General features: G+C 40.7%; 1 protein-coding gene across 2 annotated transcripts; it reads right to left on the bottom strand.

The window, feature by feature from the left end:
- Positions 1-7658: 7658 nt before the first annotated feature.
- eomesa (eomesodermin homolog a) lies at positions 7659-12040 on the bottom strand. Of its 2 annotated transcripts, XM_006788035.2 has the most exons (7): positions 11150-12040; positions 10548-10702; positions 9608-9729; positions 9181-9339; positions 8945-9006; positions 8096-8814; positions 7659-7969 (listed from the first exon to the last, which is right to left on the bottom strand). In XM_006788035.2, the coding sequence occupies exons 1-7, from the start codon at positions 11857-11859 to the stop codon at positions 7956-7958; spliced, it is 1941 nt and encodes a 646-aa protein (XP_006788098.1). In that variant the 5' UTR covers positions 11860-12040; the 3' UTR covers positions 7659-7955. The 2 variants fall into 2 exon arrangements, with proteins under 2 accessions (XP_006788098.1, XP_006788097.1); XM_006788034.2 differs by having other exon boundaries at positions 7659-8814.
- Between the last annotated feature and the right edge of the window lie 1743 nt (positions 12041-13783).

The following is a 13783-nucleotide window of genomic DNA, read 5'->3' as shown; positions in this document are numbered from 1 at the left end:
TCTTCAGGGATGACACCAAGGCTCTTAACCTGAAATGATTTGGTGCAGTGGTTTCTGTGCTGTCAGTGACATGAGTGGAAGATTGAAATCTCTCGTATTTATTATTATGAACCAGGTGTAAATGAAGTTGAGCTGCGACTTTTCAAGTATTTTAGAAATAAAGGGTAGATTGTTAAACGGACGAAGGTTGTTAGGATCTAAGGCAGGTTTTTTCAGTATAGGAGTGACTGAAGCAATCTTGAATAAAGAAGGAATGAGTGATGAGTGGGAGTAAGGAAGACAGGCAAGATTTCAACAGTCCTGTAGGCATAGGTTCAAGATGACATGTAGCGGGCTTCGATTTACATGGACATGGAAATATCAGCTATATCAGGAACATGAAAGGTGGAAAAGGGCTCAAATTGGAGAAGAGGCTCTGAAGAGGGGGTAGAAACAGCATTTGAACTGAGTTGCTGGTGAATGTTATTAATTTTCCTTTTGAAGAACAGCATCAAGGAGTTACAGGTTTCAGATGAATAGAAGTGTGGCGATAAAGTGTCAGGGGGTTGAAATGTAAGTAATGCGATTACTTAAAACCCATTGCTGTTTCTTGAAACTCTAGTTATATCTGCACCAGTGATTTAGTAAGAACCGGTTGGCTGAATCATCCAAACATCTAGAGAGAGAGACTGTCTTTTTAAAATAATTTTTATCTTTAGCAAGTTCAGTACAGGTAGAGACAGATACGCTTAGATCACTGTATTAATTTAAACCTTCTTTATGTTTTATAATGATTCATGCACAGGTGTAGTTCACATCCTCGCAGGTTCAGCTGAGCTGTGTCTGCCGGTTAGCAGAGTCCTTTCTTTGCAGAGCTTGCATTTTCCTCCCAGTGCCTGCATGGATTGTCTCCAGTCACACCGATGTCCTCCTATAGTCCAAAGACATGCATGTAAAGTAAACTAGTGATTTTAATTTGGCTCTAGGTGTGAATGTCAGCATGAAGGGGGAAAGAGGAGGTCTGAAATGCTGACTTTCTTTTTTTCTGCCCTCCAGACTAATCTTAAGGTCATGCCACCTCAGCTTCAGCAGCACAGCTTGGATGAGAATGATTCCTAAAAATCATCCCTGCAAAAAAAGTTAAACACAGAAGTGTGTGATATATATTGAATGTGTGAGTGTCAGAGCTATTTGTGTGCAAGGGTTGATTAATTATTGATATGAACAGGTGACACATAAGCCTCAAAGCAGAATTTTCTCCTAAACAAAAGGCACAACAGTAGCCTGCTATCAAACACAACTGTCAGCTCATTACACTCTCATGTTCACTTCTGGAGCAAAACAAACAAACAACACAAAGGGAACAGAGGAACAAAAGGGAACTGCTGTGCAGAAATCTTGAGCCTCACCTCATGTCTCATTATTTTGCTAAGAAAATGGTAAATATGTGCAGTTACTTATTGAAACGTGCAAATATACATGGAAATACAGTAGTATATAAAGCAAAAACAGAGTTTCTGTAGTTATATCAAGCTTGAAAGTCAATATCTGGTATGACCACCTTCATTCTTTACCACAGCCTGAACTCTCTTACTCATGTTTTCTTGTCATTTCTTTAAGTCTTCAGGAAAAGTTTTGCAGGCTTCTTGAAGGACATTCAAAGCTCTTCCTTGGATGTTGTCTGCCTTTTGTTCTGTTCTCTGTCAAGATGATCCCACACTGCTTCAATAATTTTGAGGTTCAGGCTCTAGGGACGCTCACTGTGTTCCATTCTCTTGTTTTTTAATCCATGTATAGTTTTACTGCACTGGTGGTGTGTTTGGGATTATTGTCATACTGAAAAAATAGATTGTTGCTTCTCAGACATATTCTGGGTGGTACTGCATGCTGGCTCAAGCTGTAATGCTACTTTTTGTCTCCATAATTCCATTAATTTTGAAGATAACAGTGGGTGAAATGCAGCTGCATCACGTTTTACAGATGGCTATAAACACTCAATGTCGTACCTAATGATAGTTTCAACCAAAAATTTCTAACTTAGATTCATCACACCGTAAGACTTGTTGCTGCTGATTTTCAACCCTAGTCTTGTGTTATTTGGCATCCTTCAGGCTTTTCTCCCCACATCTTTTCCTCAAGAGTTTCATCCTAAACTAATGTGGAAACATTCATGTTTTATCACCTAAACCTCAGTTGGTCATGAGCTGAGTGACCAACAACACCAATGTTCTTGTTGAGATAAAAACTGAACGGCCCTATAAGTAGAAGTTATACCACCTATAAGTAAGATGCTGGATGATGCTGGCTAATCATCTGAAGTATTTGCATCTAAATCTATATACTTCTACAGAATCTTTGTAAAACTCATCCTGGGTACCACTTTTCTGTAATTATTCATCTTCACCAGCAGATGGCAATGTCGTATTAAACAATTCCTTCTGTTCATACAAGTCAACAGCCAGAAATGAAGATATTTCATTCACTCTATAGATACACTGCTTTCTCTTCTGTCTGCTATTCCTCTCCCTTGTTTTATGATTTAAGGTACATATTCACTTATTTCTAGATCATGACAAATGACTGAAAATAGTGTATGGTGGACCACAAAGAAAGCCACAGTTTTTTTTACTATGTAAAGCTGATGTGCCCAAATTATCATAATAATTTTCACTATTGCAGTTTATCTAAATGATCCAGCCCAGGAAGCCCATCTTCAGCCCCACTAAAGCACCAAAACTTTTATTGTTATTCCAGTGAACACCCTCAGTCATGTGCATTATTACATAATCTCCCGGTTCTCTTTCATAGGTGTCGCACAAAATGCACTTCGAAGATAAACCAGACAGGTGCAAAAAGCCAAAGAAGTCTGCTCGTTCAGAAGTGTTCAGGGGCGTTTTCCTTTAAATAGAGCCCAATCCTCACCCACCCATCAACCTCCGGCATAATCACGCGGCAGCTCAGAAATAGAACTGCGAGGTGGGAGATCAAACTATCACCTCTTAATTGTAGCCTGAGTCTTAAAGATGCTGAGAGCCCATTAGCGCACAAAGAAGTGTGCTGTGTACTGCTCCTTAAACATGCATCAGTATAATGCAGCTGGGAGATGAGTCAGAAGTTAGACAAGTGGAAGAATCACCACACTGGCATCCACCTGTGCTGGGACTCGCAGAAAAAGATGCAGATTGCAAGGTGTGGTGATGATGGGAAAGAAAGTTTTCTCCTTTCTCAGCTTCGGGAAAGAAGAAAGGGAGAAAACAATGCTAAAAACTTGTAGTGCTTAAAAAAACTGGAGACTTGATGCCATATTTGCAAAAAAAAAAAAAAAAGCATAAATAAATCTTTAAAAAATATCTAACTTGTTGAATCCTTACAGAGGTCACAAAGATAGTTTTCAATTGGTAGTGAGCTGCAAAAGGTGACACATTGGAGAGTGTAAAATGTTAAGTAAAACCCACCAAATGAATATTGATTGTGTCATGTTTTGTCTCAGAAGCTGTAGAAATGAAGAGTCCCTTTTCCCCAGAAGGGTTAGTGGATGTTGTTTTTCTCCAGTGGTGAGGCCTTGTGAGGGTTCCAGGAGAAAAAAGGAAGAGAATGTGAAATTCCCAAATCTGCCTGAGCGCTCCATCAAAGTGCCAATGCATTGATTTTGACCACAGATCTTTTCCACCCAGCTGCATCTATGTGCCCTACCCTAAACACTGCTCTCAAGACCAATGTCTTGCGGGAGCGTTAGTGCCCCCAAATCCTGTTCAACTCCTGTGGGACATTCAGGGGAAGGAGGAGTAGAGGCCAGTGACCAGCATGGTGTACCCAAATCGACACAGGGATGGGCAGATAGTGGGAGGGGTAGGTTGTGGAGAGGGTAAATGGTGTTGGTGATCAGAAGGAGAAGGTGGGAAGAGGGAAAAGGGTGGGGGTCTGGCCCGTCGAGGTGCGTTCCACTGCCCTCCAGAGGGAACACAGGGGTTTGAAATCAATGTGCTGTTAAGTGCAGCTTAGCTGCGGGATACTCTTTCCAGCATTATCCATGCACCAATGAGTCAAGGCCCTGCTTGTGTGCTGCATATGCAGTCTATGGGTACCAACAGGAGGCCCTTCTACGCCTCCGGTTCTTTTCACCTCCATGGTCTCTGCCAACACTCAACGGTCTTCTCCAAACAGTTGTGGCCCTGCTAACTTGAGACTCATCTCACACCAGGGTCTCACTCCAGCAGACCTGTGAGCATTACATTCATACTGTAGTCAACCTACCCTCCAACCCCACATCCACTGTTGGTGAACCAGTCCAAAAGAAAGCAATGAATTAAATAAAGCCTCATGTTGTGTACATAAAACACCCTGGGAAAGACAAAAGAACACTCAAATACTGTCAATGCACTCCACTTAACAATGCATATGGTTGTTATACATAAAACAAATTACAGGACAGACATTGGTGTATAAAGGTGTCACAGTATAATCTAGTACAGTTTGTTTCCCTGCCTTTGTGTTCGTGGAGTAATCAGAAAGAAAACTGTGTTGCGTCATTTCAGAAACAATTACAAGAAGTAGATGTGACTCCCTTAGACAAATGACATTAACCTCAAGATATTTAAACCAAAACCTTTTGTAAAATAAGAGTGATTAACTAGATCATGAGTGAAAGCATCACAAAACAACAGAGTGGCCATATGAGACTCAAAGAGTCCCCGAGGAATAATTCTGCAGTAATTCTAAGTGGCTTGATAATCATTTAACAGAGGTGACATTTATCAACACATCAAAAGAGGAAATATAGTGTGAAGAGGAATCAAAATTGCTTCTGTCTCAGCCATGACTGTTACTTTTTAAAAGGGGCGGATATAAAATCTTGACCCAGACACGCATCTGCCCGTGGCTGCATTTAGTCAGTGAGAGCAGTAATAGAGTGTGACTGAAGGTGAGGAAACAGCCTCAGGCCTTCATCTGTGTTTAGATGTCAGCCCTCCTTGGGTACAATATCTCCATAGCCTCCTTGGCCTTTCTTACATGGACTCTCAACATGGTCACCAAAGGACAGCCTGAGGGAAGGGCACAGACATGCGACTGTTCACCTACACACACACACACACACAAACAGACACAAACACACAAGTTTTACACATTCACTGCAAGACTCTGGTCCTCCTAGGCCTGTATTACTGACACTTCAACAAAACACAGTCAATTACTGAGAATGTAGCTAGCAGTGTTAACAGCTGTAGAGCAGAGCAGTCAATTGTTCAGGCCTTATCCCAATGCGCATATCTCTAAGTTAACACGAGTTGAATTGCTGCAAGCATGCTGCAGAGGTGTCTATTGATTACTGTACTTCTTGCTTGAATGGTTGAGAAAGACACAATCTATCGACTTGTTGTTCTTTAGAGTTGCAGGGAGCACACAAGAATCCCCTCCTATTAACTTGTGAAACAAACTGTGAGAGGACCTTTACAAAGCTTCGGCTTAAGATTATACGTGTAGTTTAGACTCGGTCAAAGTGTCTGTACATCATGCCGCTGCTGTTTATATCACTTCATGGACAGGAGGTTTTATTTCTGAGTGATGATGGCAGAGATTGGGCAGTAACTGCTGAACATAGCGACATATCTTGACAAACGAGGCACTCACCTTGGAGATGGTGTGATGGTCACGACAATAGTTAAAATGGGTGTGGTGTAGTGCAAAACTCTTAGAAAGGTATCGATCACCATCAGAAATGTCTCTGATCACTCCCAAGTTTATTCTGTAACATCACTCCAAGTGCACAGCCAGTGTCATGAAAAGCAATCTTCAGCAACACAAAAGGAGTCTTGCATCGTCTTGACTTCCCTTTTGGCACCTAAAAATATGCGCGCAATGTTTCGAGCCATCGTATTATTTTTAGTTCGAGTCAAATTCTTTCTTTTTTTTTTACTATGAAAGCACCATTATGTCAGGCCGTGCAAATTTAAGAGAATACGCTAAACTTTGCTGACATAAGAAGTTACTCTGTGGCTTCTATAAGAGGGGAATGCGATGGCTGAAGTAACTGCTGTTGCCAATGAGTTACAAATGTACTGCCTTCCTCTTCTGTTGTCAGTGTATCGGTTACTCTCGCATCTCGGCAACTATCCTTTCGAGAGAGTGTGGAAACTGTGGTCATACGGCTCTAATCTTGACAGCTATTCTCCACATCGCGACAACTGATGAACAGAGGTCAAGACAACATGAAAAGGAGAAGAAAAACATCATCAGATGCACTGAAATACAATTTGCTGACACGCACAAGTGCAAACATTTTTATTCTCTAGGCCCAAACCCCTCCCCCCGAAGAGCCTTTTTCTTACAGCTTTCCTGAGAGGCCGGGGCAATCAAGCACTCTACCTTGTTAGGAGGTGTTAATTGGAGTTAGTCAGACTCCTCACTTTGTCAAGGAGTCTGACAACAGAATTAATTAGAATTCAAGTATGTAAATCAATTCAAATTGGGGTCCTTATGGGGATGGATATGAAGTATTTTCACCGAAGAAAAAACAGGCGCTGAGAACATGAGCCAAGAAGTCTCGGTGTGAATATTATGACTTCTCTTTTTGCGGATTTTAGTTTCACCAATCCACTTTTGGAGAGGCCATAGATGCACAGTATAAATAGAGGTGTTAAGCTGAACGCTGCCCTTAGATGGATGGTTTATGGACTGTTTTCCATTTAGTTTTTTTTCTTCTTCGTGTTTTCTAAGTATACACATGCCTCACATGCAGTTGCATTCTTAGGTAAATGATAAAATGTGTGAAAACGCCATGGCAACAACAGTGGAAATGGTAGTACTCCCTCCCCGCTTTGTGTGCTTTTCACCTAATTGAGTCTATGTTGTGAATCATGTCATGTAAAACTTATACTTAAATTGCACGTTGCTCACTTGAATTGTGAGCCGCTGTGTTACCTTGTAACACTTATTTGTGGCATGAAAAGGATGGCTCAGCGCTTTTATGCGTACGAGCCGTGGATTCGGAGAATTTCAGCTTTACATTTCCATGGGTGAAGCGCAAAAAAATACATTACTGTTGCCTTAAAACAACCTCTAATCTATATACCATCCGATGTCATTGATATTTACTGTTGTTTCCTCTGATTATTCCTATTTATGGTCACAGTTGTCTGCATGTGAAATAAAAAAGAATAATTAAAATCCATATTTTTTTTTAAATAAACAAGACTAAATATAGTTTATTAGTGAGATGAGTCAAATTTTAATCAGTTGAAACATACAAAGTACAGCTGGAAATGGTGTTCATTGTGTGCCTTATTCGCTTGGTTAAAACTTCTGACCTCCATCTATACGAACACAAAATAAGGCAGAATTGTCTTTCACTGATTTTTGCTCAGTTTGAGAGCACCAGCATGTTTAGATTCCTTGTGGATTTTACACACTTTATTTTGTTGCAAAGTCAACGATCATTAGGCGTGCTTTATTTTGAAGGCCAGAATTTTCCAGCCATAAAAGGCAGTAGATTGTAAAAAAAAAAGAGAAACTTGCTCTTCAATTGTACTAAAATGTCTTAAATGCAGTGTTTCTATCAAACGTGGGAGCTGTTTCGTCTTAAAATGCACGCATAGATTTGTATTTGCGACTGGTGAACATCCGAGAGCTGTTACTGATCGCTCTTCATGTAAATAAAACGTACTCAGACATTTGAACAGTGCTTCATGAAAAGCTGTTTTATTATCCATTTAATAACACCTCCATGAAGACAATTTGTACAAGATACATCACATTCTAAAGTGCACAAATACTGTACAACAAAAATGACTTAAATATGCATGGGGGACGGGAGGGGGGAAAAAAATCACATCTGTCAAAAAAAGTTGCAAAAATAAAGGAATTAATTGGTACATGCTTTTATTTTTAAAAAACAACAATCACTATGCATGTTTCTGCTCAGGTATGTGGGAGGGGCTGGCCTGGGAAAAAAACCTTGTGCAGCTTGCTTGGGGGGAACACTAAGCTTTGGCACCTTTAGAGAAAAGAGAAAAAAGACATTAACAAGGAATGGAGATCACTCAATAAAAACGAAAGATTTATATTTAGTTTAAATAAATAGAGTCTTAGGGGCTTGTGTAGAATGCATAATAACCCATGCCTTTTGGGTTGTCCTTGTTGTACTCCTCCGTGGTCAAGTCCTCACACTTGATGGTTGGGGAGTTCTCTGTGCTTGAGCCCCCTGGGGACATCCTGCGCCTCTTGCACACCATGGAGTACACACCAGAATCAGCAGAGTCCACTGATTTCAGTGAGTGGGACGTTTCAATCCAGGTTGAGGTGGGTGGCGCGTTCTCCTCAGACAGCTTTTCCTTAGATGCCCCCAGCTGGTCCTCCGGGAAGGCTGGGGGGCTTGGACGAGGGGACCAGGGAAGGCCTGTGGTCATTTTGCGCTGGTAAGAGCTTCTGGTTCCCCAGCCTGCAGCCATGGAAGCGAAGGCCGAGTCTGGGTAGTAGCTGAGAGCATGGGATGTCTGCAGGGACAGGGGCTTAATGCCGTACGACAGCAGGCTACTTGTGGAATAGTCATTCTCGTATGACAGATCCAACTTGTTGGAGCCCGGCTGCTGAACTGGGGGGACAAACCAGCGCTGGGCAGAAGCAGCTGCGCTGGCATCCTCACTCTGCGGGGAGAGAAGGCTGTTGGTTTGGGGAACGGCGCGTTCGCCAGGGTAGAATCGGTTCTGAGGCAGGTTGTTGACAAACTGGTCCTGAAAGAAAGGCTGCATGGCATAGCGGGCTCCGGGCACAATCTGGGTAGAGCGCGGCGAGTCTGTAGGAGATGGAGTCAGCCTGTCACTCTCTGGAGCTGTGTACATCCTGTTTAGCAAAGAAAGAAAACAAATACAAAAATGAATTGCAATAGGCTACTACTGGTTTTGAACAAACAAATAAGGGCACCACACAAAGAAAACCAAAAACCACATTGCTTTGAATGCAGAACACGTACGAGTCATAGTTGTCCCGGAAGCCTTTTGCAAATGGGTTGTGATCTATCTTTAGCTGTGTAATCTGAAACAAAGACGAAAGCTTGTATTAATAATATGCATCTTTGCGTAAACTATTACATTAAAGACTGAAAAACAATATTAAAGATTGCGTTTTTTAAAACAAAATTTAGAATCAAATAATTTTAATTTGTTGTATCAGAAAGGGAAAAAATAAAGAGACCAATCATGTGCTTACATCTGTGTTCTGATAAGCTGTGACAGCTATAAACTGGTTTTCTGGGAAGGTGAAGGTCTGAGTTCTGGCCTCATTGCTCATGTCCTCCACTCCATCTTCTGTCACCTCCACAATGTGCAACCGCGGCTGATATTTATGAAGTGACTGCAAGACTATCATCTGAAAATGAGAAGTGCTTGATAAGTGCAACGCTATGCATGCTGATACGTACGACTGCAGCTGCAAGTCTTTAGGATTCAGTGGAAATGGGCACTGTTCACAAATATTAATCAAAGACTGGAAATATTCTGGAAATGTATCCAAGCATTTGCAGCTGATGATAAAAATATATAAATAAATAAAGCAAGAGTATTTGAAACACTATTTCACAAAAAAAAAAAGAAGAAGAAAAAGAGAAATTCAGCCATATCTAAAAACTATATCTAACCTGTGTGTTGTTGTTGTTGGCTCCTTTATTGTTGGTCAGCTTCAACTTGCTAAAAGAGATTTCTTGCCTCATCCAGTGAGCACCGGTATTTGGGGATTCAGGATGAACATACACCTTGTTACCTAAAATTAAAAAAATGTAAAAATCAATAGACTTTTAGTAGCATGACTAACTGAAAGAATATAAACACGGGTCTGTGCAAACTGCAAAAAAATATTAAAAAGCACAAGCAGCTTTTTAGTATTTGTTTCTTTTTTCAGAAGCAATAATTCTACTGATCATATTAGGCCTGTGTTACAGTAAAATCAAATAAATCCATAAAATATGACTAAAATGAAAACATGCCTGTAACTGTAATTTAAAAATATTAAATAACCTACAAAAACTGACAGTAGTTCTGATGATGAGGATGATTTTATGAATCCTTCCCCATTTATTTGAACCAAAAATGGACACTTGAAAAATGAATGCTTCCCTCATATTTTCTCATATCTCTACTCGACTTTTACATTTTAAAATGAAGGTGCTATTTTTTTTCATGTATTTAAAAGTTGTAACTGTTAAATAAAGCACTTATTTAAAAGCCACATTTATCGAGTAATTTCATGCCTTACAGGCTCATGACAAGGACGTGGCCATTTAAATAAAACTGCACCGAAGTTGATATGTTGCTGCGTTAAAACACTGGAAACTCCCTTTAAAAAATACGCTTCACAAAAACGATCGATTTTTTTTCTTGTCAGTAAAATTTTTTTTTTTAATATAAGGGTTAGTTTGTTTGTTTGTTTTTGTTTTTTTAAAAAAACTTGCGACTAAATAGCATCTGTTGCATCGTTTCGAAAAAGCTTTGTCATTTCTTTTTTCATTTTTTAAAGAAAATATTCACTAAAACAAAGTACAATTTTAATACTCGTAAAACTGTGTTAACTGCATTACTCACCTTGCATATTATTGTCTGCTTTTCCACAAGTGACCCACTTTCCGCCCTGAAAGCGCCAGTGATTCGGGTCAGCCAAAACAATTTCCACGAAGACGTTGTAATGCGCTGTGAGGTTGAGTCCAGTGATGTTGAAACTGAGGAATGGAAACATCCGTCTGGGGGCAAAAAAATACAACAACAGGAAAAATTCGTTAGCTTTCAGTGCAAAAGACACAAAATTGCAAAGCAAAACTTTATTGATAAACGTCTTCACGGGTTGAATTTGCCAGAATTATCTAATCGTGCTTGCTGTTGTTTTTTGCAGATTTAAATGTACACATTTTTTGTTAGTGTCATGATTGTCCTGATGCGTAATTGGGCATTAAAACTCCCCCCAAACTAAAACTGAAACCCTGCCACCCCCGACGTGTTGGGTCGGGGGAGGCAGAATAATTAAAATTTTGCGCCTGCATAAAATGTTACAAAAAATGAACAGCCATTCTTGTAAATAAAATTAAATACATTATAATAAAATACTTTATGGAGCCGATGCAAGTAAATATGACTTTAATGTTTCATTTTCTGTATTGTTAAATCCGTCCTTTTTAACCAAACGTGCTTACCTGCCCTGCTTGGTGATGATCATCTCGGTCTGGTGCCGGTGGAATTTCAACCACAGAGGTCTGTTGCACAGATAGACCTGCGCTCTGGCTCCGGCGGCAGACCCCGGCAGAGACATGGAGCCAATACCCGTCCCTGTCCCGGGATAGGAGGGATACAAACAGCCCGGACCCTGACTGAACTGATACCCTCCGCTGCTAAACTGGCTCCGACCGGTACACACGGAGGAAGAGGAGAAGCCTGTCGGCGGCAGGACCGATCCGTAATGTAGTGAAGCCGGGTACCTGGAGCTGCTTGACCCGGTGTACACTGACCCGGTCTGTCCTGCGTAAGGAAAGAGTGAACAGGGGCTTGCCATGTCTGAACTCGCCTGGGATGACGAGATGAAGTATCTGTCAGAGCCAAGTTCATCTATGTTGTACCGGCGACCGTTCGTCAAATCGTCCTCACCCAGCACCGGGGAGCCTTTTCTCCCATCGGGCCCGGCTTTAGTGAAAGTGTCCCCCTCTCCCTCGCCAAGCATCCCGTTTCCCACCCCGCTCAGATACTTCTTAGGAGCGTTGCTGGACTCTGATTCCGTCCGGTCTACGTCTTGATATTCAAGCTGCGACGATGGCCTGGGGCTGTTGTTAGCGCTGTCCGACGAGGACAGATTGTAAAAGGTCTTGGGTAAGTTGATATTAGCGCTGGGAAGGATGTTCTCTAACTGCATTGTTTTCAAATCTTGCAATAAATAAAGAATTTCAAGAGTCCAGGGTGAATCTCAGCCAAGGAGGTGCCACAGTCGCCCTGGTTGTCTCTGCCTCTGCAGCCTCCCTCCCTTACGAATGACGGGAGGTTGAACCCTCTCCGCACCTACAGATTTTCAGATGAGATTATTGCCTGGGTAGGGGATGTTCAGCGCCTCTTATAAGACGACTTATAAGAGAGCTGAACCTCTCTGTTAGGGGAGGAGCTCTTGAGAAAGCATGAGGGGGCACCAGCCCTCTCCATAGCCAATAGCCGCACAACTCTAATTCAATTAGAAAGTGTGCTGTAGGAAGAATACGAGAGAAAGAAGAGAAAGTTTATTTTATTTATTTATTTATTTGTCTTTTACCCCTTCGCGGCAGTAGATATGACTTGTACGGAACAATGTCTTCGCGCAATTTCGTGTCGTTTCACTATAAAAACAATAATAAAAATCAGTGCACAAAAACATATTGTTTGCTGGACTAAGAACGCTAAAGAGGAGAAGCGTAATTTCTGCACAAACACGAAACTGACAGCGTTTGGTCGCATTTCACAAGTTTTGCATCTCCAGTCACTCGCGGAAAATCGCTTCTGATCAGCCATCACCGATCAGCACAGAGACAAAATACGCATTCAGATATAAAGAGTCACGTTACGGTCATTTGTAGTTATCTGTAAATACAAATCAACTGCCCGTGAAAACAACCCTAATGAGAAAAAAGAACTCGTATGTGCACCATATCAACTATAATTGGACTCCTGCGCTCCTCTTCAGTTGGTTTAAAAAAAACTGTCAAAACCAACTGAAAAACAAGAGAGAAAAAAAACGTTTTTTAAACGTTTCGAGTATTATCAGTCATCATTTACTGCAGATAAGCGCCTCCTTTTTATTAGATTATGCGAAAAATAATATTATGGTGCTATAGCTTTAGACACCTTCACAAATCTAAAATAAATAAATGCAAACACATTTTTTAAAAGCATCATTTAAAACCTTTACTATTTTTGTGCTCGTTTTTTTTCATGAACTACAGCAGGTTTAAAATTATAGTTCAGTAGTTGCATAATTGCATGCATCAAACAACAATGAGGCCCGTTTTATTTCATGCATTAAAGCAGTCTGCTAAATAGCAAATGAGAAAACAGGAAGGAAAAATAAGTCGGTTGCTTAATTTGATCTGCAATTTAAAAAAAACAAAAAATTAAATTGCTCCAATCAGGTTCTGTTGATTTTGAATATTTAAATACACATTCATAGTGACAGAGTGCAGGCTTTATTAAAGCAACCCCAAAACAAAAAACGTCTTTTTTTTTCTTACTTCTTGCATCTGTTGTTAGAGTTCAGCACAGATGAAGCAGTGTTTAAAATGGTGATAAATCTCTCCTAACTCCAATAACCTCCAGTTCCAGCAGGGAATGCCCAAATGGAGGACTAACACAAAACACTGCAAAAAAATAAGAAAGAAAATCTGCATGCATGCTTGCAAAATACATAAGAAAACGAAACCAACAAAATGTAAACAGTAGAACCGCACTTGTTTGGTGACAAATAATAATAAACAAGTGAAAAACGAAACTTTTTTTCAAATATAAAGTGACTTAGAATTGTGAAAGTCTCTCTCTCTCTCTCTCTCTCTCACACACACACACACACACACACACACACACACACACACACACACACACACACACACACTGAAACATATGAGTGTGAGACACGAAAATCTCCCGAAACCAGAAATAATCAAAGAAACGTGTCGCACAACAAACGCCGCACTGTATCCAGGCCTAATGATAAAGGGGGATCTGAGCAGTGTCACGGGGACAGCGCTCTCTAGTGACCGATCAAAACACTGGGCAACGGCTACACGACTCCTCATATTGGAGTAAAACAACGCAGATTG

This window comes from Neolamprologus brichardi, chromosome 22 (genome assembly GCF_056152115.1).
Source record: "Neolamprologus brichardi isolate AB-2024 chromosome 22, ASM5615211v1, whole genome shotgun sequence".
In the NCBI taxonomy this organism is placed as follows: Eukaryota; Metazoa; Chordata; class Actinopteri; order Cichliformes; family Cichlidae; genus Neolamprologus; species Neolamprologus brichardi.
Note: the sequence above shows the minus strand (reverse complement) of the source record. Positions and strands in the feature narration are given on the sequence as shown.

What these genes read in the sequence shown, in the direction of transcription:
- eomesa (XM_006788034.2), bottom strand. Translation starts at nt 11,859, where the DNA reads ATGCAGTTAGAGAACATCCTTCCCAGCGCTAATATCAACTTACCCAAG. An exon ending in ATCATCACCAAGCAGGGCAG is followed by an intron (nt 10,703 to 11,149) that starts GTAAGCACGTTT and finishes TTTTGCCCCCAG; the next exon opens with ACGGATGTTTCCATTCCTCA. An exon ending in CCAACAACAACAACACACAG is followed by an intron (nt 9,340 to 9,607) that starts GTTAGATATAGT and finishes TCTCATTTTCAG; the next exon opens with ATGATAGTCTTGCAGTCACT.